Source organism: Apium graveolens, chromosome 6 (assembly GCF_009905375.1).
Source record: "Apium graveolens cultivar Ventura chromosome 6, ASM990537v1, whole genome shotgun sequence".
Lineage (NCBI taxonomy): Eukaryota > Viridiplantae > Streptophyta > Magnoliopsida > Apiales > Apiaceae > Apium > Apium graveolens.
The window spans coordinates 55,383,785-55,410,385 of record NC_133652.1 but is presented as its reverse complement, the minus strand read 5'-3'; the positions used below and the strand labels follow the sequence as shown (position 1 = coordinate 55,410,385).

Below are 26,601 nucleotides of genomic sequence, written 5' to 3'. Positions count from 1 at the left end.
TCTCTGGGCTATCAACCTATTGATCACCTAATTCTTACAAGTCTTGATTCAACAGATCCAAACCAAACATATACTGTGCACACAACATATTGATACTAAAATCAACTCTTGAAAACCATTGATGAAATATCCACAAGCATTTTTCAAGCTATACATTACACACATTCTACATACTAGTTAACTGTGTTTGTGCTACTGTATCTCTCACTTCTATCATCTTCATCTATTTATCTAACAGAATCAATGTGTCACTAACAAACAAACTTTCCTTAATAAAAGTCTAAAACACCCCTGAGTTTAAGTTAATTGACTGAAGCCTAAAAGTAAAAGTCAACTTTGACTTGAGCTGTTGACTGGATCCTTGACTTGACTTGAGTCTATATACTCAACATCCCCCTCAAACTCATGCTAATGTTAATTCACCAATTGGCTTGATATGTCTAAACTTAATGTAAATGACTTCCTCCCCTGTTTTCCGCCTCTTGGGTAATACTGTACTAGTCTACAGGTGTACCACTTAATGTAAATAACTTCTTCCCCTCTTCTCGACCTCTTGGGTAATACCGTACTACATTCTACAGGTATACGACCATGATATGTAAAATATAAAACAAACAAATTAAATTTCATTACAGTCATTCTTACATGAACATTGGTCACATTAATTTGAGCATGATCAACTATTTGGCAAACAATTATTTAATATATTAATCACAAGCTGCAGCTTGGTAATTCAAGTAATAGGCACCCGCATACACAGTTGCATTCACTATCCTTTCAATGTACAAGTTTTTCTACAATCTGCAGCTTAGTAATTCAAGTAATAGGCACCGACATACACAACAAAGTTTTCTTTACCAAACCGAGAGCACCATGCAATTTGTGACGCCTTGAGCTCATACACAATGGCTTTGACTAAGTTGTGACGCCAACAACAACATTGCTCACCTACAGAATTAATATGGTTATGTTGGTAATTTCCATGGGAGACAAATTAATAAGAAATATATATATATATATAGGGAGTTGCTCAAATGAGAACCCCTACTATTGTGAGAACTGAGATCTAATCTAGCCCTCCATTTTAATTTTTTTTTATATATTTTTTAATCCACACCATACATATTCCCTCGTACTCATTTACCCAACCCTATCCCATCTCTCTAATCTTCATCCCCCACCCCTGCCCGTATTTCTCCACCCCACACCGCCTGTGCTCCGCTGCACCGCCGGTAACCACCACCTACCTGCACGTTCCTCTTTCTTGACACTCACCACTCACCCACCAGATCTCTCTCTCTCTCCCCTACACTACCACCATCCCCCTACTTTCACCATCAACAACCACAATATGCTACAGCCCCACCCCACAATCTTACGCTGCCCTGCCTACGGCGCTGCGTCTCCTTCCTCCGCCCCCTCGTCACCACTTCCTCGTCCATAAGCTTTCTTTCTCCTCCTCTCTTTTTGAACCACCATCTCCAACGATTTTACTCTTTTCGTACTCAGATTTGTTGAAATATTTGGTGGTGGTGGTGATGTGGTTATAATTTTATCGTTGTATTTTGTAATTAGATCTAGTGATTTTTGTGATGATATTGGTGATCATAGTTGATGAACGAAGTTGGTGGCCGGATCTGGTGGATAAAAGTGGTAACCAGTTGTGGTGATTTTTTTGTTCCGGTGGTGATTTTTTGTTTGCTGGTGGCCGGATGTGGTGATTTTTATGTTTCTAGTGGTGATTTTATATTTTGACGGTGGTGATTTTATGTTTGACGGCGGTGATTTTCTGAAGGTCTCCGGAATTGGTGGTAGCTGGAAAAGATGGTCTCAGGTGGTTGGAGGTGGTGGTAGTGGGTTGGTTTAGAAAGAAGATGGAGAAGGTGATGGTTGGAGAAGATGATGTTGAGATTTAAAATGAGTGGTGTAGATTAAAAGTAACTTTAAATTTGTGTGGTGTAGATTAGATCTCATATCTTATTTTAAAATATTCTCAATTGAGTGAGACCCTATATATATATATGTAGGAGAAGATGCTATAATCTATATATATATATTAAAATAACGAAGGAAAGGGGGGTGGTAAAATCTCACCAGTTTGCCACTTTCATCAACTGACATCGGATTCTGGACGACGACAGTTTGATTCTGAGGACGTGGCGTTGCCTACACAGTTGTGTCCATGTAAATAAATGATATATCATACAATCATACATATCAAACATGACAAAACATCAACAACTAATAAACAAATTACTACTCACAGGCGAAGTAGAGGTTGTTGATGCAGATGTAGCTGCCCCGCCAGGTCTCAGCGCAGGAATTGGGACCCTTGCATTACCCATCTGCAAATATTCACAAGACATTATTACTGCCTAAAATAATCCAGAAATGCCAGAGACTAAAAAATAGCTCCTGCTGCAATACACACACTGTGTTCACCTCGTGGATCAGATTACAACTACTGGACAGCCACTTTTAAAATACTTCTATATTAAAAAAGAGCAAGCTTTTAAAGATTATTCTGCTGAAGCATATGAGGCTACGAGCATCAGTTAGTGCACTTTACAGAGAGAGTGAACATTTGTCAAACAGCAGTGAGCATAATCACTAAAAAGTAATAAGTAACAATAACAAATTTAGATTAGTCACCTACAATTAAAGATATTAAAATCCATATAGAATACAGGTGGAACCTTTAACTGACCCAAGATAGTCGGCTATTAGAAACCACTTAAGGGAGGTCAATTGATCTCATTAGCAATTCAAAACTATTCAACACTATAACATATAGCATCTAAAAACATATAGAAGGAAATAAATGGAACCATAACGATCCAGCCCCGCCAAGGGCAAAGAAGGTAAATGCTCAAATGAAGAGAGAAGCAATTATGTTCTACACGGTCAGTTCTTAGCATGACAGGCTTGCTAATCTATCCCCCAAAAAAAACTTATGTCCAAATTAATAGAGGGTGCCCTCCTATGTAAATATAAAGAAACAACAGAAAAAGATTTATCAAATGAGACAAAATGAGACCTTAAGGATGTAAAGTGGTATGTGGATTTTGCACAAACTCTGGATATTACATCATATAAACATTAAATATAAAATCAGGACTCACATTGACATTCGTTACACAGTGACAAACAGCACATTTAACTGACGGAGCACCATATGGATACATCAGGGTTGTACGACAATTGCAGCAATTGACATGAGCAACCTGGCCCGATGCTAAGTATTGGACAGAAGAAACCAAGAGACGAAGCAGTTAGCAAACAATAGGGGCCATAATGAGGATGGATAGAAAGAAATCACACTTTTTGTACCCAGAACGTCAAGTCTCATGATATGGACACACTCGCTGCAATATTATAATTTATACTCTAACTAAACATCAGATTTGGGTTTTTTGGCATTCCTAGTCACAACCAAAGGTAATAAGAAACACCCTTACCTGGAACAAGGTTCACCGTGTGACAGCATGAGCATCTAACACTTGAAGCTCCACGAGTATACATTAGCAATGTACGGCAACCTCCACATATTAGTTGGGACATTTCCAGTCCTGTGGGTTTAGCACATGCTAAGTATAAATAACAGACAGGCAACAGAAACAACATCGTACTCACAGAAATAGAAGTGCATGTGTTACATGTGAAATGGATACTAGAGATGAAAGCTTATCAGCAGAAACAGTGATCTTAACTCACAAACACACAACCACAGATATTCTCAACAGTTCTATTCCCCTCAAAGCACAACTTTATTTCTCAACAATTCATTGGCCGGCATATTAGAATACATAATTCCCCAAGATCAATATTGGTACATGTAAAGAGAAAAAAAAAATAGCAGTAGGCCATACCAGGAGGAGGAACTGATGTAACTACATTGCAAACTGCACAACAAACATTTGCTGCACCTCTTGGATAGAGAAGAATGGTCCTACATCCATTACACACTACTTGACTCTGCATAGCTGTAATACACAAAAATGCATTGTGTGTGTTAATAGAAACCGAAAAAATTTCTTACTTCCTTTGTTATGTAGATATACCCTCTTATCAGATCACATGTTTCAACTAAGGAAATAGGCTCTTAATTTATATTCAAAGTAAGGCTGCATATGTGCAAGCAAGACTTGTACACACACACACACACATGATTATTCTGACCAATCAGGGAGTATACTAGCTGAAAGCTTATTTCTGCAATTAATAAAGGAATTCCAAAATATAGCAATCATTTCCCGGCAAAATATAGGGAATAGCCTCACAAATGGGTTCTTATGAACTAGTCATCAATTACTCTTTATAAAAAAACAATGCAAAAACGGAAATCCATATAAGCGGAAGAAATTTTTAAATATTTGTTGAAGAATATTTAAAGATTTTGCCGAAGGCACTAATATGCGCAACTCTACCTAGTTATAGAAAAGCGAGTTCATTGTCGTACCATTTTTGCAGTTCTGGTAGTATTTCTCTTTATCAAACAAGATACAAATTCCTAACAGTATCTGAATCACTTCTTTACTTCTTTTCAATTTGACTAAAAGAGCCCTCTTATATTATCACACCCAACAAAGAGTTGTCTTGTCCACATATGCAAGAATACGCAACAGAAGATAGCCACATAATCAGCTCACACACTACAATGCTAATCAAAGTCAGTAAAGTGATCGTCAAAAAGATCCCACTAAAGTGTACTAACGTTACTCAAATCCCGAGCACCTTCACCTAGCAAGGTGCATAGACACACATTTCCATAAGTATTGCACCACATACAGTTGTATATAATTATACACATCCAAGGTATATAGTGTAACTCCTAAGCTGTCATATTAAACATATAAAAGCACTTTTCAAGTATTGTTATCGTATAAAGAATAAAAGAAAAGAAAAGTACAATCAACTACAGAGTGGTACACTTTCATAACAAACAGAAGAGATGTGGTGCATCCCACTCACCGACACTCACTGAATCGGGACGATACATATAAGATGCAAGGAGACGTCATGTACATATACTACAATATCAAGACTGATCCCAACAACTCAAAAGCATCACCAAGAATTTTATATTTTACTTTTTGCTTCCTTATATATAATATGCCTTAAAGAGTCTCCTTTAATGATCACCCAACTAAAAACTGTCTACTGCACATATATGAGCAATAGAAGATGGCCTATGAAGCAGCTAATACCCTTCACTGTTATTCAAAGTAAAGTGATAGTCTAAAAAATCCCTATAAAGTGTAGTGAGGCGTTACTGAATCCTGCTCTCCTGGCAAGGTGCACAGATCAACATTTCTGTATGTACATTGTACTGTATACAGTTATGAGCTAGCTACCTACGATTTTAGATATCTGAGGAACATATTTGAAGTCCTAACAAGACAAATTAAACATATAAAATCATTTTGTAACTAATCTATTAATCCAAGGTAGGCCTCAATTACAAACTTAAATAGGCTTAGTAGTTACTTACCAAATAAAATCAGAATTATTACATAAAGAATCACAAATAAAGAAAACAAGTAGAATCACCTATCTAGTTGGCTGACACTATAACAAATTAAAACATCCATCCTTCATATTCATCAAGGAGACCTCATGTGCAAATAATACAAAACCAACACTAACCCGAAAACTTCGAAAGCATCAACAAAAATCTCAAAATTCACCTAATTCAGACATCTTTGCATACTATACAATTCATCAAAACTACCCAATGCAAATACTATAAATCCAAAACAGCTAGACCTCAAATCCAAACAACTACCAATGTATAAATCCACACACAAACATATATTCAACATAAATAAAAAAAGATTCAAACTTTACAATTAAAAGGATAAATTCTTACCCATGAGAAATATCTGATCGGAAAGAATGAACAGAGAAAAAAAATGAGTTTTCTTAAAAAAAAAAATACAAAGAAACAAGATTTTATCACATACCCACCTTCCAAGATTGGATTTTGAAGATGAAAATGGGGACAGAGAATCAAAAAAGTACTGTATGGGATAAGCTTCAATTATGTTGTTCTTGAAATCTTTCTTTGTCCGGATATTCTTTCTATTTCCCTTTCTGGGTCAGTGTGTGTGTATTGTTGTTGTCTGTATAGGAATGGAAAAGAGAAATCTAGAATGTTTCAATGTAAGAACAGATAATTCCAAACCCCTTTTTACTTTTCTTTGTCAATTTCAATTTACAGTGATAAAATTCTAACCGGGTTCTTCTTTGTCAATGACGACATGGGTCGGGTTGTATTCAGCTTTCATAGAGGGCCCATCCAAGATTGTGGATCTGATCCGTGGGTAAGGGACAATTGTAAATTTGTTATCGAAGGAGTGATGCCGGAAAAATATAGTGGGCCTGTTTTTATACTGATTTGAAAAAGATAGGTTTTTTAAAAAGAAAGGGCTGGACCGGGTTTTTATAAAAAGCGGGCGACTTCTTCTTGAATATGATGTCCGATCGGGTCGGATTAGACTTTTATTCAAATTTATTTATTTATAAGTATAATATTTATTCTAATTTATATTTTATGTCATTAATTTAGATATCGAAATCAATAATTTCTTAAATTATGAGCTGAAGTATTATAAAAAAAGAAACAAATTAAACATTGAACAATGAAAATGAGTAATTTTGATAACGTAACATAAAATAAGAAATTATGAGATGAAGTATTATAAAAAGAGAAACCTTATACATTGAACAATAAAAATGAGTAATTTTGATAACGTAACATAAAATATTCTCATTTCATAACCTTAAAATCTAACACTTGATATTTAGTGTACATGGACATGTGTCCGCACTTCGCTTGTTAAGACTATCTATTCTTTTTAAAAATATATGTTTTAAGTTGGGACGATTGCGTAATTAAAATTTTTGAAGAATTGAATTTCAACACATATGTTCGCATTTAAGGTAGTCTTAATATTTTTTTTTGGACAATTTTAACACATATGTTATAATATGTTTGATATTTATTGTTAGATAATGAATTACACACAGAGGGGGTGAATGTGTTTTTGTGTTTTTATGCTTTTCTTGAAGTGTTTATGGTTATGAACAAGGTAAATTAAATCTTGCAGTGAGATGTGTTAATACTGAGATTATACAAGCAATGTATTAAATAATTAACTAAAGAAATCCATTATAAATCCGTTGCGACCCCATGATCACGATTAGCCCATGATAGAACTCATCGTCACCATCGGTTCATATGAAAACATGATAATAACACGACAATATAAACTAATAAAATACTTATTAAAACCAGAGTACGTCACAAGAGTATTAAGATTCAAAGTAAAGAAAACTAGCATTCACTGTTACAACAAATAAAAGAATCACAAGATAACGTATGCTTCCTCTTCTTCGTTGCGGTGTGCTAAAGCGGTCTTCTTAATCTTCTCTCCTTGCTCCTTGCTTGATTGATAATTGTTCTTTGTTGCTTGTTTTTGTGAAACGTCTCTCAAGTAGGTTTATATTAGAGTCCACAAGAAACAGCGTCGTCAGAAACCCAGTAGAATACGAATTAAAATACAAAATTAATTTTCTCGACCCCAAGCGGCCGCCCCAGGTCCCAAGCGGGCGCCTGCACCTCCAGGCGGTCGCCCCACATCCCAGGCAGGCGCCTGGACAATTTCTGGAAAAATCAACTTTTTGCTCCTGATTTTGCTGATTTCTTCGTACAACTCCCTGCAACTGATTCCAAGTACTTCCCTAGGCTTATTTTGATGAAATCCCCCTAAATTCGCAAGTTATACCCTGAAATGCAAAGACACTAGAAAAATGCATCAAATACACAAAATACTTAATTTCAAGACATCAATTCAAGCCATTATAAGATGTTCTAAGTGGTATAAAATGTCACTTATCACACCCCCAAACTTAAATCGATGCTTGTCCTCAAGTGTCACAGACTCAAAAACAAAATAAAAACATGCATGAATGCAAATTACATGAAATACAGTGATCCCCATCGCAATGACTAAACCAACCAACACGTAACATCTCAACAAATGCAATTAGGCGACTAAAGATCAATCAAATCACGCAAGCTAACATACAACTAGAAATGTGGTGTGTGCAAATGCTTAACAGATATGCTTCGAAACTAGATCAATTATCATAACTCAATTATCCTCAAGGCAATCACAAGATTATACGAAAAATATATTCTAGACACAAAATGACTTATAACACTTCAAGATTACTGGAGCTTATTACGGAATCATGCTTTTATTTAACACAATAAACAAATGCTTATTTGATCGTGCAATGAGTGAGGTCCACAAAATACTTATGCAATGGCATCCATTTAGCGAGCGTTAGGTTAGCGGATCCTAGACTATAAAAGCCTTAGGTCACTAGGCACAAAGTCCCCTAAGAACTTAATAACTCGAATACCAAAGAGCTCACCCGTGATCAATTATGCATTAAACCATATTTTTTTCTTTTTTTTCTATTCTATTTTCTTTTTTTCATTTTTTTTTTCAATTTCTGAGCAAGTGTGTTTCGCTCCATATTGCTCAACCCTAGACTACTCGCATACAATACGAGCTGGCTACTAGCCATTTGACGCATAACCACGACTATCAATGAATTCCAATTTTTACTCCAATTTTATCTTTTCATGCTTTTTTATCATTAAGAGTCTATCATACATTCTAAGCATAATCAATAGATTAACCTCAAAAACCATCAAACCATGACAACAATCTAGTCCTTAAGCATACTCTAAGACTTAGTGAAATTACAAGTATTTCTAGCATGCATGTCAACCTAACAAGATTTAACATCCCTCTACCGCTATCACTACACTCGCATAAATATCACATATCAATTGGTAAAGTAACACAAAAGGGATCATGATATATGCATGAGCTAAATGACATGATAAATAAAGCTATAAAATAATAAAAAACTATATGGCAAAAATATGCAACTATATGAACTAAACTATCATGAATATGCAACTACATGACACATTACAAATATGTTCCTTAACTACCACCCCCAAACTTAAAATCTTCACTGTCCCCGGTGAAGGTAATAGAAAGGAACACAAGGTATACCTACTCAGAGAAATCATCTTCATCATCCTCAGAGGGTGGAGTGTCAGGAGGCGGATAAGCAGAGTCCTCACCAAAAATGGGCCACTGGATGTCAGCTCCAAGGCCTCTAAAAGCAGTCCCAAGTGCTAGGGTGAGCTCCTGAGCAAACCTACTCTGCGACTCGTACATCGCATCCATCCTCCTGGATAGCCTCCTGTACTGGGCATCAACCATCCCTGAACCATCACCTCCATGGGCTCTAAAAGAACCTGCCTCGCCATGAGCCTAACTGGGCCTAGCCATCGTAGCACTAGCTGCTGGACGTCCTCCTGGATGACGATATCCCAAATCATGCTCCTCGGGCTCTCCACCCGTCCACTCCTGCATTGCATTCAGCGTCGATGAATCAATAGGAGCGGTAGGCATCTGTAGCTGCTCATAAGAAGGCCAGTGGACTCCAACTGCCTTGCACAGCTTCGTGACAACAGAGGCATAAGGGATGTTGTTATGCGTCCTGCCCCTCAAAAACTTTAAAATCCCTTGGTAGATGAACTCACCAAGGTCCACATAATACTCCCCATTCAGAATTCCCCACAACAACCTGGCTCTCTCAACTGTAACCTCATGTGCATGTGAAGAAGGAAAAATATTAGCACAAATGAAGGCATTCCATGCACGGGCATACCTGTTCATCGCAACAGCCGGAAAAGAACGATACTCATTAGATCCCGTCTTAAACTTCCACACCGTGCCCGGCTGACAGAGAGTAGCAATAATCAAATCCGAGTCAAAATTCTCGGGGGTCTTCTCATTCCAATTCTCCTCATGGGGCTTCCTTTGTCGCTGCCCAATAACACGGCGAATCGCCTCGGGCTTCCTTTGTCGCTGCCCAATAACACGGCGAACCACACTCATCTTGACCGCCTCAGGAGACTCACAAAAAGTAATCCACCCTTTCTCTGCAATCATCGGCAATAACTCAACATCCCTCCCCGATGGCAAAAATTCCCTCTCCTTCAAAATCGGCTTAGTCATAAGTCTAGCATACTCCTCCTCAGCAGCCCTATCCACCAATCGGGGCCTCACAGCAGTACCCCTCGAAGAATCAGCAGTAGGAATGGTGTTGCTGCTATCAACAGTTCGAGATCTCTTTGGGGCCATTAAAACTGAGAATAAGTGTTTGAGAGTTGTGTTTTGTGTGTAGGAGAGAGTTTGTAAGTTGAAAGTATATGGGAGTGTATATGGAGAGGTTGTGTGTATATATAGGGTAGGATTTAGGTTTAGAAATTGAGTAGGAGTGGGGTTTGTGGCTTGTTTGTAGGAGAAAATTCGTGGGTTAATGGGGTTATGGTTGTGGAATTATTTTTGTGTTTTATTTTGTGTTTTTTTATAAGGCTGAATTATTTTTTTCAAACAGTCGGGCTCTAGGCGGTCTCCTGGAACAGCAGGCGGGCACCTCAGTTCCCAAGCGGCCGCCTGGAACTAGCAGGCGGGCGCCCGGTAGGTTCCTGGAAAAAAAATTTCTGCCTTTTTCTTTTCTGATTTTTTTGGGTTTTTGGATAGAGTACTAACTTCTAAAGGTTCCTATAGTCTCAAATCTTGGGTTGCCTCCCAAGAAGCGCTTCTTTTACGTCATTAGCTTGACGTAGAGTAGTGCGATCAAGTTAATAATGAAACGGCACTAATTTCACTTCCCAGTTTGTCGTGTCCCCATAATAGTGCTTCAATCTCTGACCATTAACCTTGAATGCTTGGCCCGGATCGTTCTCAAAAATTTCCACCGCTCCGTGTGAAAACACAATTTTGACGATAAATGGTCCAGACCACCTTGATAATAACTTTCCAGGAAAAAGTCGGAGACGAGAGTTGAATAAAAGAACTTGTTGCCCCAGCACAAATAACTTAGGAGATAACTTCCTTTCGTGCCACCTTTTCACTTTTTCCTTGTACATTTTGTTGTTTCCGTACGCTTGCAGTCGAAATTCATCAAGTTCATTTAACCGAAGCATTCGCTTCTTCCCAGCTGCATCTAGATCAAGGTTTAACTTCTTAAGTGCCCAATAAGCCTTATGCTCAAGCTCCGCAGGTAAATGACATCCCTTACCATAGACAAGTTGGAACGGGGACATCCCAAGTGGAGTTTTGTATGCTGTTTTATAAGCCCAAACAGCTTCATCGAGCTTCAAAGACCAATCTTTCCTTGAAGGACAAACAACTTTCTCTAGAATGCGCTTGATCTCTCTATTAGACACTTCAGCTTGACCATTAGTTTGCGGATGATAGGCAGTAGTAATATGATGATTCATATTATAGCGTTGCATCATAGAAGTAAACTTACGATTGCAGAAATGCGACCCCTCATCACTTATGATAACTCGTGGCATTCCAAACCTTGTGAATATCTGCTTATGAAGAAAACTCAACACTACCTTTGCATCATTTGTCGGTAGAGCCTTGACTTCTACCCATTTCGAGACATAATCGACTGCCATCAAGATGTACTGATTATTGCTGGATGAGATAAATGGTTCCATGAAATCGATTCCCCAAACATCGAAGACCTCAACTTCAAGCATCACATTTAAAGGCATCTCATCCTTTCTAGTAAGATTCCCAACTCTTTGACAACGATCACACCTTAAAACGAACTGATGTGCATCCTTAAACAACGTAGGCCAAAAAAACTTGCTTGAAGAATACGAGCTGTTGTCTTTTCACCACCATAATGTCCACCATAAACTGTGGAATGACAGTCTCATAATATCCCCTCCGTCTCATAGAATGGGATACATCTCCTGATGATCTGGTCAGCTCCTTGTCTAAACAAATATGGTTCATCCCACATGTACCACTTCACCCCATATAGAAACATCTTCTTTTGAGCTGCATTCATATTAGGAGGCATTATATTGCTGACAAGATAGTTCACAATGTCTGCGAACCATGGCTCTTCCTCCTGAACTGCGAACAACTGCTCATCCGGAAAAGATTCGTTGATCAATGTCTTATCATGTGAAGTAGAATCGGGATTCTCCAATCTAGAGAGATGGTCAGCTACTTGATTTTTAGTACCTTTTCGATCCTTGATCTCTAGCTCAAATTCCTATAGCAAGAGCACCCAACGAATAAGTCTAGGCTTCGAATCCTTCTTTGAGACCAGATAGCGAATGGTAGCGTGATCAGTGAATACTGTCACCTTTGTCCCAAGTAGATAAGATTGAAATTTTTCAAAACCAAAAACTATAGCCAAGAGCTCCTTCTCAGTAGTGGTGTAGTTCATCTGAGCTCCATTAAGCGTCTTACTAGCATAGTAGACCACATGAAATAGATTTTTCTTGCGCTGCCCAAGAACTGCGCCCACCGCATAATCACTTGCATCACACATTATCTCAAAAGTTCTGTCCAATCAGGTGCCGTAATAACTGGTGCAGTTATTAAACTCTTCTTGAGAGTCTCGAATGCTGCCAATAATTCATCATCAAATTTGAAAGGCACATCTTTCTCGAGCAAGTTGCACAACGGCTTAGATATCTTAGAGAAGTCCTTGATGAAACGCCGATAAAAACCCGCATGACCAAGAAAACTACGGATTCCTTTCAAAGAAATAGGTGGCGGAAGATTTTCAATGACCCCCACCTTGGCTTTATCCACCTCAAGGGCCTTGCTGGAGACTTTGTGCCCAAGAATAATGCCTTGTTGCACCATGAAGTGACATTTTTCCCAATTGAGCACCAAATTAGTTTACACACACCTTTTAAGCACTGAACGAAGATTATTCAAACATTCATCAAATGAATGTCCAAAAACGGAGAAGTCGTCCATGGACACTTCGACATTATTCCAAATCATATCAGAGAATATTGCCATCATGCATCTCTTAAAAGTGGCAGGTGCACCACATAAGCCTAAAAAAACTCTGCGAAAAGCAAACATGCCAAATGGACAAGTGAAAGTAGTCTTTTCTTGATCTTCTGGTGCAATGCAAATCTGATTGTAACCCGAATAGCCATCCAGAAGACAATAATACTCATGACCAGCCAACTTGTCAAGCATCTGATCAATAAATGGAAGAGGGAAGTGATCCTTCCTCGTGGCTTTGTTCAACTTTCTGTAGTCCATGCATACCCTCCGTCTTGTGACTGTTCGAGTGGGGATGGGCTCGTTCTTCTCATTTGCTACCACAGTAATACCTCATTTCTTAGGTACACATTGCACGGGGCTCACCCAAGAACTGTCAGAAATAGGATATATGATTCCTGCATCCAGCCACTTTAGAATTTATTTCTTCACCACTTCTTTCATGATAGGATCAAGTCTTCGATGTTGCTCAACAGTCGGCTTGCTACCTTCCTCTAGCAGAATTTTATGCATGCAATACGAAGGGCTGATCCCTTTTATATCTGCTATAGTCCATCCGATGGCCGATTTGAATTCTCTCAAGATCCTCAAGAGCTTGTCCTCCTCACTACCTGAAAGGTCATATGCAATAATAACAGGCAAAGTAGATGCATCACCTAAAAAAGCATATCTCAAGTGTTCAGGCAATGGTTTAAGCTCCAAAGTAGGCGCTTCCTCAATAGATTGTTTGAGCTTTCCCTCAGCATTCTTGAGATCAGTATTACCAAGAGATTCAAATGGCATGTCTAGCTTTCACTTCCAAGAAGAAGCATTTAGATATTGTAGTTGCTCATTGCCTTCCTCATCTTCACTGTCAAATTCCCCTAATAAGGCTTTTTCTAAGGCATCAGACCTTAGCACATGCTCAAGTTCTGAAGTTAGTGCAGAATCCATCAAATCCACATTGAAGCACTCCTCATTTTCTATAGGGAATTTCATCGCATTAAATACATTGAATGTTACATCCTGGTCTTGCACCCGCATAGTAAGTTCACCATTTTGCACATCTATCAAGGTACGGCATGTAGCCAAGAAAGGTCTTCCCAAGATTATGGGAATCTTCTTATCTTCCTCGAAATCCAGAATGACAAAGTCTGCAGGAAAAATGAGCTTATCCACCTTTACTAACACGTCATCCACGATGCCTCGTGGGTATGTAATAGAACGATCAGCCAATTGTAGAGATATATAGGTGGACTTTGAATCAGGCAAATTCAGCTTTTTGAAGATAGACAACGATATCAGATTGATGCTTGCTCCCAAATCGCAAAGGCACTTGTCGAATGACAACTTGCCAATGGTGCAAGGAATGGTGAAGCTACCTGGATCTTTAAGTTTTGGAGGTAATTTTTGTTGCAGCACCGCATTGCTCTCTTTCGTTAGAGCAACGGTATCAAGATCATCCAGTTTCACCTTCCTTGAAAGAATACCTTTAATGAATTTAGCATAACTAGGCATTTGCTCCAGAGCCTCAGCAAAAGGTATGTTGATGTGAAGTTTCTTGAACACCTCTAGAAACTTACCAAATGCTTATCCAGCTTTTGTTTTTGTAATCGCTTAGGAAAAGGTGGTGGAGGATAAAGTTGTTTCTCCTATGTATTATCCTAAGGCAGAGTGTGTTCAACAATAGTCTTCCTTTATTCCGCCTCTTTCTCCCTTTGTTTCTCTTCTCCATCTTTAACTTCAGCTTCTCCATCTTTTATTTTTTCAGCTTCAGCAACTTTTCCAGACCTTAAGGTAATAGCTTTGACTTGCTCTTTAGCTTCCTTCCTGTCTGGCACTTCAGTATCGCTGGGAAGTGTGCCAAGTTGACGATTGAGAACGACATTGGCTATTTGACCGATTTGATTCTCCAAGGTCTTGATAGGATCAGCCTGACTTTTGCACAACATCTTTAGCTCCTCAAAATCAGCACTAGAAGGTGGAACAGCACCTCCTTGTTGAGGATATGATTGCCTTTGAGCATATTGCTGAGGTTGCTGGAATCCAGGTGGATTAAACTACTTACTTACAGCTTGCTGATATGGTTGCTGAACAGCATTCTGATTATTGCTCCAGCTAAAATTGGGATGATTTCTGTTATTAGGATGATAAGTAGCTGGCACAGGCTGCTGTGGTCACTGATAATTTTTCACATACTGAACAGATTTATTAATAAGAGAACACTGATCTGTAGTATGAGAACCTGCACAAAGCTCACAGACCATATCTATCTGATTGACTCCATAGTTGGCTAAAGAATCGACCTTTATAGACAGCGCTTGGAGCTGCGTTGCAATAGCTGTAGCTGCATCAACTTCCAGAATGCATGCTACATTCCCAGGCATCATCCTTTGAGTTCGGTTTTGATGCTTGTTTGCAGCCATAGTTTCAATAAGATTATAGGCCTCAATATAGCTTTTGGCCCACAAGGCGCCTCCAGCTGCTGCATCGAGCATGGGCCGAGATTGGGCCCCCAAACCATTGTAGAACCCAGTGATCACCATCTGGTCAGGCATACCATGATGTGGACACTTTCTCAACATCTCCTTATAGCGCTCCTAAGCTTCACACATAGATTCTGTTGGTTGCTGCGCAAACTGAGTAAGAGCACTCCTCATAGCTGCAGTTTTGGCCATTGGATAAAACTTCACCGGAAATTTTTGCGCAAGATCTTCCCAAGTAGTGATGGACCCAGCTGGTAAAGAATATAACCAGTCCTTAGCTTTTCCCTTAGAAAGAATGGGAAAAGTCTCAGCTTAATAGCCTCATCAGTAACACCATTATATTTGAAAGTACTGCAGATCTCGACAAAATTCCTGATATGCATGTTGGGATCTTCAGTCGCAGCACCTCCGAAAGAAGTCGCAGCACCTCCGAAAGAAACAGAATTCTGCACCATCTGAATAGTGCCTGGCTTGATTTCAAAAGTATTAGCCTGAATAGTCGGATGAATGATGCTTGACTGAATGTCATCAATTTTAGGCCGAGAAAAGTCCATAAGAGCTGGATCTGCTGGAACTATATGATCACCCATGATTACCGGTTCTTTCTTTTCACTCTCTTTATCCGAATCTTCAAAATCTATCTTTTCCGGAATATCAAGAACTGAGTCTGTCTCCTCAGCCGTATCTAGAGTCCTCTTGCGAGTGCGAGAACGTGTTTGCATAAACTGTTGTGCATATGTTGTGTACTTGATGATTTCATGAACAAAATACCTTGGTAGATTTTACTTAGTGAAAATGCAGCACTCGACGGATAAGGATTATAGTCCCGACGGATAACTCATTTTAGTCCCGATGGATGATGACTTATTATCCATCGAGTGAGTAGCTTATGTAACAATAAGTCTGTAGCACATTTCTGCATACACATTGTTTAGAATCTGTAGTAGTACTTAAGTCATGTTGACTTTAACTAGATATGCAGAATAGGTTGATTAATTGTACATAGATGATTCTTGTAATTCTGCATAAATGAAATTGAGTCAAGTGCCTGGTTGCTACCCGACGGATAAACAACAATGAATTCGATGGATGATCAACAACCCGACGGATGATCAATAACTCGACGGATGATCATAAACCCGACGGATAAAGAATTCAAATATCTGTTGACAGTGACAACACAGTCACATGCGTCGAGTGTATGCAAATGGAATGTGGTAGCCTATTCAACTGGGTTTTTGAGAACAAACAAGCATTGCCATTTCCATCCTATTATGAAGATATTCAAAAATGCTGGAATAGAGTAATGAAGTAGCATTGTATGAGACTTGATAGTTTTTGTTTTATTATCCTGTCTTATTACTTTATAATCTTGGTGATATATAAACCAAGAAGCAGCAATAGAATAGTAACTAAGAAACTCAGTTAGAAAGAGAGAAACATTTATAAGTTGTATTCTTAGCATTTCTCTCATTCTAAGTTGTTATCATTTTGTAAGCAGCTGTGAGCTTTTTGCATACAGAGTTCTCTCGATATATATTATATATCTCTGGTGGAATCATTCAAATCCACCAGAAAGTTTTTAAAGACTCTTGTTTTTAATTACTTGTGTTTTGATTCATTTCAAGTAACTATTCTGCATTCTGCTAATCAATTCACACTTATATATATATTTGAGTTAGAACATTTTTATTCAAGAAAAAGTTTCAAGAATTCCATTCAACCCCCCTTCTGTAATTCTTGTTACATTGTTAAGGGACTAACAATTGGTATCAGAGCAAGCTCTTGAAGAACAAAGAGTTTAAAGATCAAAACAATACAGCAGGATGAACAAGAAAGATATTGGAGTCAAGATTCCTTTTCTGGATAAATATAATTACCATCATTGGAAGGTAAAGATGCATCTTCATTTGCTTTCTCAAGATGAGGCCTATGTGGACTGCATAGAAAGAGGCCCTCATGTTCCAATGAGAGCTGCAACTGGAAATGAGCCATCTGTCCCCAAGCCAAGGCATGAATGGTCTGATCCTGATATTGAACAAGTCAGAAAGGATAAAAAGGCCATGAATATCCTGTTTAATGGAGTTGATGGTGATATGTTTGATAATATTATCAACTGCAAAATTTCCAAGGATGTTTGGGATACTATACAGATCATCTGTGATGGCACTGAGCAAGTTAGAGAAAATAAGATGCAGCTACTGATTCAGCAATATGAGCATTTTCATAATGAAGAAAGTGAGTCTCTCACTGACATTTTTAGTAGGTTTTAAAAACTGCTAAATGCTCTAAAGTTGCATGGAAGGGTCTATCAGATAAAAGACTCCAATCTGAAATTCCTTAGATCTCTTCCAAAGGAATGGAAACCAATGACAGTCTCATTAAGAAACTCTCAAGATTATAAGGAGTTTACTTTGGAGAGACTGTATGGCATCCTGAAAACTTATGAGCTTGAAATAGAGGAAGATGAGAGGATGAAGAGAGGAAAGAAGAAAGGAGGGTCCATTGCACTAGTTGCTGAGTTAGAGAAAGAGAAGGAGATGAAGATGGAAGCTTTTGAGTCAACTTCAAGGGTTTGTGAAAACAAGGGCAAGGGGCTTGCAGTAGAAAATGAAGATTCTTTGAGCCAAGATGACATGGAAGACATTGATGAACATTTAGCATTTCTTTACAGAAGATTTTCCAAGCTCAAGTTCAAAAAGAACTTTGGAGCAGCCAAGCCAAATAGAAACATGGTGGATAAATCAAAATTCAAATGTTTCAAATGTGGCTTGGCAGGGCACTTTGCCAGTGAGTGTAGGAAGTCAGATTCCAGTAAGAATAAGAAAAAGTTTGAGCCTGTGGATTATAAGAAAAAATACTTTGAGCTGCTCAAACAAAAGGAAAGGGCTTTCATTACACAAGAAAATGACTGGGCAGCAGATGGTCTGGATGAAGATGAAGATGTCAGCTATGTCAATCTAGCCCTAATGGCCAAGTCTGATGAAACAGAAATAAGTTCTTCAAGTAATCAGGTAATTACTACAAACCTTGCACATTTATCTAAAGCTGAGTGTAATGATGCCATAAATGACATGTCTACAGAGTTATATCATTTGCGTGTTACACTTAAGTCTCTTACTAAAGAAAATGCTAAAATCAAAGAAAACAATTTATTTTTAAGTGAGAGAAATAATGTGCTAGAGTCTCAGTTCATTGATTTTGAAAAATTAAGAATTGAGTGTAAGATTGTCAAGGAGGAATTAACTGAGTCCTTAAAGAAAGAAGAAATTTTGAAGAAGTGGCTCGAGCGTGAACAGGAGGTGATTAAGGCATGGAAAACATCTAGAGATGTCCATGCTCAAATTACCAAAGTTCAAGGAATCGAGTCTTTCCGTGATGTAGCCTGGAAATAGAACAAGGAGAAACTAGAACCAAATTTGGTGGATGGAGTGCTAACAGATGTAGACTCGACGGATGATGAGGATCATCCGTCGGATAACAAAAAGGGTTATCCGTCGACTGATGAAAATCCTCATCCGTCGGCTGTAAATAAGCCTATCAGTAAAGCCAAACTTGTTAAGCTGAATGAAAAGTATGGATCTGTTTCCAAGAACTTTATTTCAGGAGAATCGAGTCAAGTTAAGAAAGGGAAAAATGCTAATGTTGGTCACATGACTGCCAAACAGTTAAGTGACAGACTTGAAAAGATTGAGGTGAAAACAGAGGTTAAAAAGAAAAATAATAGAAATGGTAAAGTAGGGATTAACAAACATAATAACTACACACCTGATAAATATGCTCCTAGAAAAATCTGTGTCAAGTGTGGTAGTGTAAATCATTTGTCTGTTAATTGCAAATCTGCCATGCCTACTTCCATGTCTGTGCCACCTCACTTTCCTAACATGAATGTCATGTCTCCCATGCCTATGAATGCTATGTCTACACAGAATTTGAATGCACAGTTTGCTAATATGCCATTTGCACCTGATCTTTATTATGCTGCGTTTAGTATGCCACAAATGTCATTTAACATGCCTTACTGGAATAACATGTTCACTAATAGCATGCCATTCCCTGTTGATTATAATATGCATGATAATTCTGTTGCAATGAATGGTTTCAAAGGCCCAACTCAAATGACCAAGGATAAATCTGATATCCCCAAGTCAAATGAGATATAAGCCTAAGAAACAGAAAAAGAAAGCTAACAAGGCAGGACCCAAGGAAACTTGGGTACCAAAATCAACTTGATTTAATTTTGATGTGTGCAGGAAAACAGAAAGAATCTTTGGTACTTGGATAGTGGTTGTTCAAGACACATGACTGGTGATTCTACCCTGCTCACAGAGTTCAAGGAGAGAGCTGACCCAAGTATTACTTTTGGAGATGACAACAATGGTTATACTGTGGGATATGGCTTGATTTCAAAGGACAATGTCATCATTGAGGAAGTTGCCTTAGTGGATGGTCTCAAACACAACTTGTTGAGTATCAGCCAGCTTTGTGATAAAGGCAACTCAGTAACCTTCAACTCAGAAGCCTGTGTTGTGACTAACAAAAGAAGCAACAAAGTGGTTCTCACTGGTGTGAGAAAAGGAAATGTGTACCTAGCTAATTTCAACTCATATAAAGCAGAATCTGTTACTTGTCTTCTCAGTAAAGCAAGTCAGGATGATAGTTGGCTATGGCACAAGAAGCTATCCTATTTAAACTTCGACACCATGAATGAGCTAGTAAAGAAAGAACTGGTTAGAGGCATTCCTCTAGTGGAGTTTTCTAAGGATGGACTGTGTGATGCCTGTCAAAAAGGGAAGCAGATTAAAGCATCATTCAGGAAGAAACTTGATTCAACAATTGAAGAACCTTTGTAACTGCTACACATGGATTTGTTTGGACCAGTCAATGTGTTGTCCATCTCAAGGAAAAGATTTTGCCTAGTAATTGTAGACGATTTCTCAAAGTTCTTTTGGACATATTTCCTAAAGTCTAAAGATGAGGCTAGTGAAATCATCATCAATCACATAAGGCAAGTCAATAATCATCCTGATTTCAAGGTTAGAAGAATCAGGAGTGACAATGGAACTGAGTTCAAGAATTCTGTGAGGAAAATGGGATTCTGCATGAGTTTTCAGTAGCAAGAACTCCACAACAGAATGGAGTAGTGGAAAGGAAGAACATATCACTTATTGAAGCTACAAGGACAATGCTTGAAGAATCTAAACTGCCAACATATTTCTGGGCTGAAGCTGTAAATAATGCATGCTACACTCAGAATATTTCCCTGGTTAATCAAGCAAGATGCATGACTCCCTATCAATTGTTCAAGAACAAGAAGCCAACTCTAAATTTTCTTCATGTCTTTGGCTGTAAATGCTATATTCTAAGAAATCAAACTGATCAAAATGGGAAGTTTGATGCTAAAGCAGATGAATGAATTTTTGTTGGATATACTGTTGGTAAAGCATACAGAGTCTACAATCTAAGAACCAACATTGTTGTGGAATCAATACATGTTGTGTTTGATGATACAAAGATTGAAGGACTTCAAGATGGAGATTACCATGAGAGCCTCAAATTCGATAATGTGGAGATGGTTAGTGATGACAATGATGATGAAAGTGATCAAGAAACAGTATCTAAGGATAATGCAGAAAACTCTACTACCAATGAAGCACAAAACTCAACATCTGTCGAGTTACATAATGCTTCATCCGTCGGGAGGCAATCTGCATTATCCGTCGGGAGACAACCAGCTTCATCCGTCGGTACTCAAAATTCACCATCCGTCGGTTATCAAAAGGAGCAGGAAGTCAGGATAGATCACCTATAGAAAGTTCCCCTTTCTCAAATCAAAGATCCACAAACTCAGGGGGAATTTCTAACAATCAAAACTCAATCACACATGAAGACAATAATGAGGCCTCTTCATCTAGAGCTAATCTACCTCAACAAAGAAACTAGACAAAAGATCACCCCTTTGAACTCATAATTGGTGATGTTTTTTTATAGAGTTCGAACCAGGAGAGCAACTCAAGAAGAATGTCTATACAGCAGCTTTCTTTCCAAGGAAGAACCAAAGAAGGTAGAAGAAGCTTTGTTGGATCCTGATTGGATTTTAGCTATGAAGGAGGAGCTAAACCAATTTGAAAGGAATAATGTATGGAAGCTGGTACCCAAGCCTAAAGGAAAGAATTCAATAGACACCAAATGGGTATTCAGAAACAAGATGGATAAAAATGGCATAATAGTCAGGAACAAAGCTAGATTGGTTGCTAAGGGCTATTGTCAACAAGAAGGAATAGATTTTGATGAAACATTTGCTCTTGTTGCAAGAATTGAAGCCATCAAAATCTTCTTAGCCTATGCAGCCCATGCCAATTTCAAGGTCTATCAAATGGATGTCAAAAGTGCCTTTCTGAATGGAGATTTGGAGGAGGAAGTCTATGTCAGTCAATCTCCTGGTTTTGAAGATCCACATTTTCCAGAACATGTTTATTATCTTTTGAAAGCACTTTATGGATTGAAGCAATCACCTAGATCCTGGTATGACACTCTATCAAAGTTCCTTTTGGAAAATCATTTCACAAGAGGTACTGTAGATAAAACTTTATTCTTTAGAAATATTAATGGCTCTAGTATACTTGTTCAAATGTATGTAGATGATATTATCTTTGACTCTACAGATGAGAAACTTTGCAAAAAGTTTGCCAAATTGATGCAAAGTAAGTATAAAATGAGTATGATGGGAGAACTAACTTACTTTCTTGGTTTGCAAGTTAAGCAAGTTAGTGATGGAATATTCATTAGTCAAACTAAATATATTTTTGATCTTTTAAAGAAGTTTGATCTAATGGATTGCACATCTGAAAAAACTCCCATGGCTACTGCAACTAAGCTTGAATTAAACACTACTGAAAAGTCTGTGGATATTTCAAGTTATAGGGGCATGGTTGGCTCACTTCTGTACTTAACAGCTAGTAGGCCAGATATAATGTTTGCTACATGTTTATGTGTTAGATTTCAGGCTGATCCTAGAGAATCTCACTTAATAGCTATTAAGAGAATTTTCAGATATCTCAAGGGAATACCAAAACTTGGCATTTGGTACCCTAGAGATTCTGGTTTTGATCTAACTGGTTATTCAGATGCAGATTATGTAGGTTGTAGAATTGATAGAAAAAGTACAACAAGAACTTGTCAATTTCTAGGAAACAAGCTTGTGTCCTGGTTCAGTAAAAAGCAAAATTCAGTTTCTACTTCTACGGCTGAAGCTGAATATATTGTTGTAGGTAGTTGCTTTGCACAGATTTTATGGATGAAAAATTAATTGCTAGACTATGGTTTGCAAGTTGAGAGGATTCCTATTTTCTGTGATAACACAAGTGCAATTGCCATCACTGAAAATCCAGTACAACACTCAAGGACAAAGCATATAGATATCAAGTACCACTTCATAAGAGAACATGTAATGAATGGTACTGTGGAACTATATTTTGTTCCAAGTGAGAAGCAGCTTGCAGATATCTTTACCAAGCCACTGGATGAATCCACCTTTTCAAGGTTGGTAAGTGAGTTAGTATGCTTAATTATTCTTAAATCTATATGAGATAATTTGCAAGTTGATATGAAGCCAGAAATTTAATTGATTTTTCAGTATTGGATGAAATTTTGGCTAAGTCAAAATTTACATCTCGACGGATGATCCTTATCCATCGAGTTTGATCATCCGTCGGTATACTATTTGCTAATAAAAATCAATTATTTTTCTGGAATATTTTATGACTCGACGGATAACAGTCTATCCTCATCCGTCGAATTGTCTTAATCTCAGCCGTTAATTCCCTGAACATTATCCATCGAGTATACTTACAGTTTGTAAGCATAACACGACGGATAATGGGTGGAATTTTTATAGTTTATTTTTAAACGGCTATTTTAGGCAATTTTTATTGGTTACTTTATTTTACTTTATTATTTTTAGCAGTTATTTTTTTTGGATAGTATAAAAGCTTATTTCATTTCAATTGCTTTTCTTTTATCATTCTCAAATCAACTGCTCAAATTTCTTTCTCTTTCAAAGCACTTACTCTTTCTCTTCAAGCTCTTATTCTCTAACAATGGCACCCGTTGTCAAGATAATGTCTCAAACTGGGTTCATTTATGAGAAGAACAATTTCACTGTATTAGTAAACAAGGGTATTCAGCAATCTGGTGACTATCACAAGATGATGGACTTTGTGAAAAATTACAAGCTTAGCTATGCCATGCTGGAATCACCCACAATCTTTTGTGAAGTTATTGAAGAGATGTGGACCACTACTACATACAACTCAACAGATAAGACAATCACACTCACCATTAAAGGTAAAGAATTCTGTAACAATAGTGATGTTATAAAAATATGTTTCAAGATTCCTGATAACACTGTGACCTCACCACACACTGACACTGATATAATCAATATGCTTAATTCCATGAACTATGCTCTTTCTACCTCTAAGTTAAGTGACATTAGGAGACCGGGCCTTAGGAAAGAATAGAGTTTTATGTGTGATGTAGTGACAAAGGTCTTTTCGGGAAAAGTCAGTAATTTTGATTCAGTCAATATCTCCATGCTTAACATGCTCTATATGCTAGTTACGGATAGATTCTATAATTTCAGTGACCTCGTGTTGTTTGAGTTAGGTTTTAAACTAGGAGAGTTAAATAAGAGAGGTAAGAATGTGTATTATGTTAGATTCTTTATGATGTTAGCTAACCATCTCTCTGAGGGTTTTGTGCTTGAGAACCCTAACAACAAATTAGATTGTTGGGTTCAAGAGAGAAGGCTCATTGCAGATTTGAACAGGGCCAATCATCACAAGGAGGTGCTACTGTTCTATTTCCCTGTAATGGTAGCACCTCAGGTAAGTGAGGTAAGTTCATCTATTCCTACCATTATTCCAACCTCACTAATTTCTTTGAGTTCTAGTATGGCTATGGCAACTGTGTCAATGACCCAACAGTTTCCTACCCAAGCTACCAAACCTGTAAATATTTCAAAATCCAAATCAAAGAAAGCCCCCTCTGGTATCTCTCAAAAGATGCCAGTTGCAAATTCCACCAAAACCAAAGAGGGGAGTGTGCAGGTGGGTAAGACAGGTGAGGGAAGGGGTGAACATAAAAGAAACCCTAAGGATAAGGATGGAAAGTTGAGTGGTTCCCAGTCTAGCCACACTGCAGTTTTCCAACAAACTGCAGTGCTTAAAAATGATAAAAGCTCATTTCTAGCTGCATCCTCCCAAAATGATGTAGTTATTGAACATATCTCTCAACCAAGAGCACAGGCCAAGAGGGTTAGGGATACAAGCTCACCCCAAACTTATGCCAGAAAGAAGAAATCTAAAACCCTTGGGGATGCACAGGGTACACATACTGTGCAAACTGGTGCTAAAGACGCAGTCACTGCACCTTCATAAATTCAGCTTGATGTGACTCTAATAAATGTGGAGTCACAGCCAAAATCTCTAGTAATAGAAGCACCTCAAATACCAAACTCACCCACAAACTCACTGGATGTGGATATGATAAACACATCAATTCCTGATTCCCCTTCTTTAACTTTGTTGTGTAACACCCCCAAATCCGGGGTCGGGGATCCGGATTGTCACGAGTTCCATTTCCCTTAATAATACTTAATCTTAATAATCAACCAACTACTGTGTACCGTGACCCCACAATATACACACACCACAAGTTATAGTCTCAGAGATGAATATCCAAAAATAACACAAGTCATTTTATTCCATAATTATAAGCCATTACACCTCAAAGGGTTTCTGAATAAATTTACATATTCTTTGCCATTATTAAAATTCATAAATGTACATAAGTCTGGCACATCAAAAGTTGAAATCCTAGCCTATTGGTAGTTCCTACCTCAGCTACAACGACATCAATGCCTACAGGAAACTGCGGAACGTTTCTTAACCGCTCACGAATTGGGAGCTTGATCATGTTCATCTTGTCTATCTGTTGTTGTGTGATGAAAGAAGAAAGTAAGGGTGAGCAACAAGCCCACCAAAATAATATGTATAATAATTTACAATATATGAGCATTCTCATAATACTCATAAAAGTCTTGGTCAAGAAGAAATGAACCAAGTTTGATCTCTTAACGCGACCAAGTCGCAAAATATTCAGTATATATGTACATATACTTTTCAAAATCTTGGAAGTCCTCTTCCATGCATAATAAACACAGAGTTCCAGTTTATAACTGTATAAAAATATCGTTGTAAGGTGATCTCATATATCTAACCTTGTCTCAACGTTTTTCTGAAAATCTTGGTCATGCATAAGATAATCATTAACCATATATAAGTTGAAAAGATGAAGTTACAAGATACTCTAATATACTTATATCTTTTCCGAATACTACTTGAACTACCACCGTTCAAGGTATAATCAGTTTCAAAAGTTCATCACATAGATGAGACTACAAGAAAAGACTTGGATAGATTCAATTTTTGAATATCTTTATAAATAATTAAGTTACGAGATACTTCATTAAGTCCCGATATATATATACACCTATATATATATACATTTCATACACTCCTTGAAAACCTCTGTTATGAAAATTATAAACAGAGTTGCAATATCTAATGAATTTGGAAAGGAGAAAACCTTGGCATAAACCTGATATCTTGCTGATCAGGCAAAGATACCAATAAGTAACATTTTCTAATAGTAGATGGACGAATTCCCCACTGGTCATCACCCTGGCCGCATTAGGACCTATGCTGGACTGCCACTCAGCCACTTACGCATTGATGGACTCCCACTGAGCCACTTACACTTTCATGGACGCCCACTGAGCCCATGTTGCTTATGCCGACTCAAATAGATGGACTTACTTCCCGAACGTTGGGTAAGTAATCAATTCATTTATCAAAACAGCAACCTCGTTGCGAATATAAAATACACCATAGAGCCGGATCCCTTAGATTTTTGAGCGAGTATTCAAGTCCCCTTCAAAAATGAAGATCTTAAATTTGAAAACGAGTTTTGGGATCCGCTCTAACTTTTAAAAATCATTTTGAAGACTCGAAAACATTTTTAAGAATGTTTGGAGTAATGCTGATTTAATGAAATAAATCAGTCCCGATATATTAGAAATATCTGAATATTATTATTTAAATAATATCCCCATAAGGATAATTCTTACAAAAATAATC

General features: G+C 37.8%; 1 protein-coding gene and 1 non-coding gene across 4 annotated transcripts; one reads left to right on the top strand and one right to left on the bottom strand.

Moving 5' to 3' along the window:
- Positions 1 to 597: 597 nt before the first annotated feature.
- Positions 598 to 6,237, bottom strand: LOC141667741 (protein LSD1-like). 3 transcript variants are annotated; one of them, XM_074474348.1, is made up of 7 exons: positions 5,870 to 6,237; positions 3,870 to 3,983; positions 3,459 to 3,569; positions 3,123 to 3,235; positions 2,265 to 2,345; positions 2,095 to 2,166; positions 598 to 948 (listed from the first exon to the last, which is right to left on the bottom strand). In XM_074474348.1, the coding sequence occupies exons 1-7, from the start codon at positions 5,871 to 5,873 to the stop codon at positions 916 to 918; spliced, it is 528 nt and encodes a 175-aa protein (XP_074330449.1). In that variant the 5' UTR covers positions 5,874 to 6,237; the 3' UTR covers positions 598 to 915. The 3 variants fall into 3 exon arrangements, with proteins under 3 accessions (XP_074330449.1, XP_074330451.1, XP_074330450.1); XM_074474350.1 differs by having other exon boundaries at positions 5,964 to 6,236; XM_074474349.1 differs by having other exon boundaries at positions 5,968 to 6,232.
- Positions 6,238 to 15,470: 9,233 nt separating this feature from the next.
- Positions 15,471 to 15,577, top strand: LOC141669759 (small nucleolar RNA R71). The gene has a single exon (XR_012554020.1). It is a non-coding gene; the product is annotated as a small nucleolar RNA R71 (small nucleolar RNA).
- Positions 15,578 to 26,601: the final 11,024 nt, after the last annotated feature.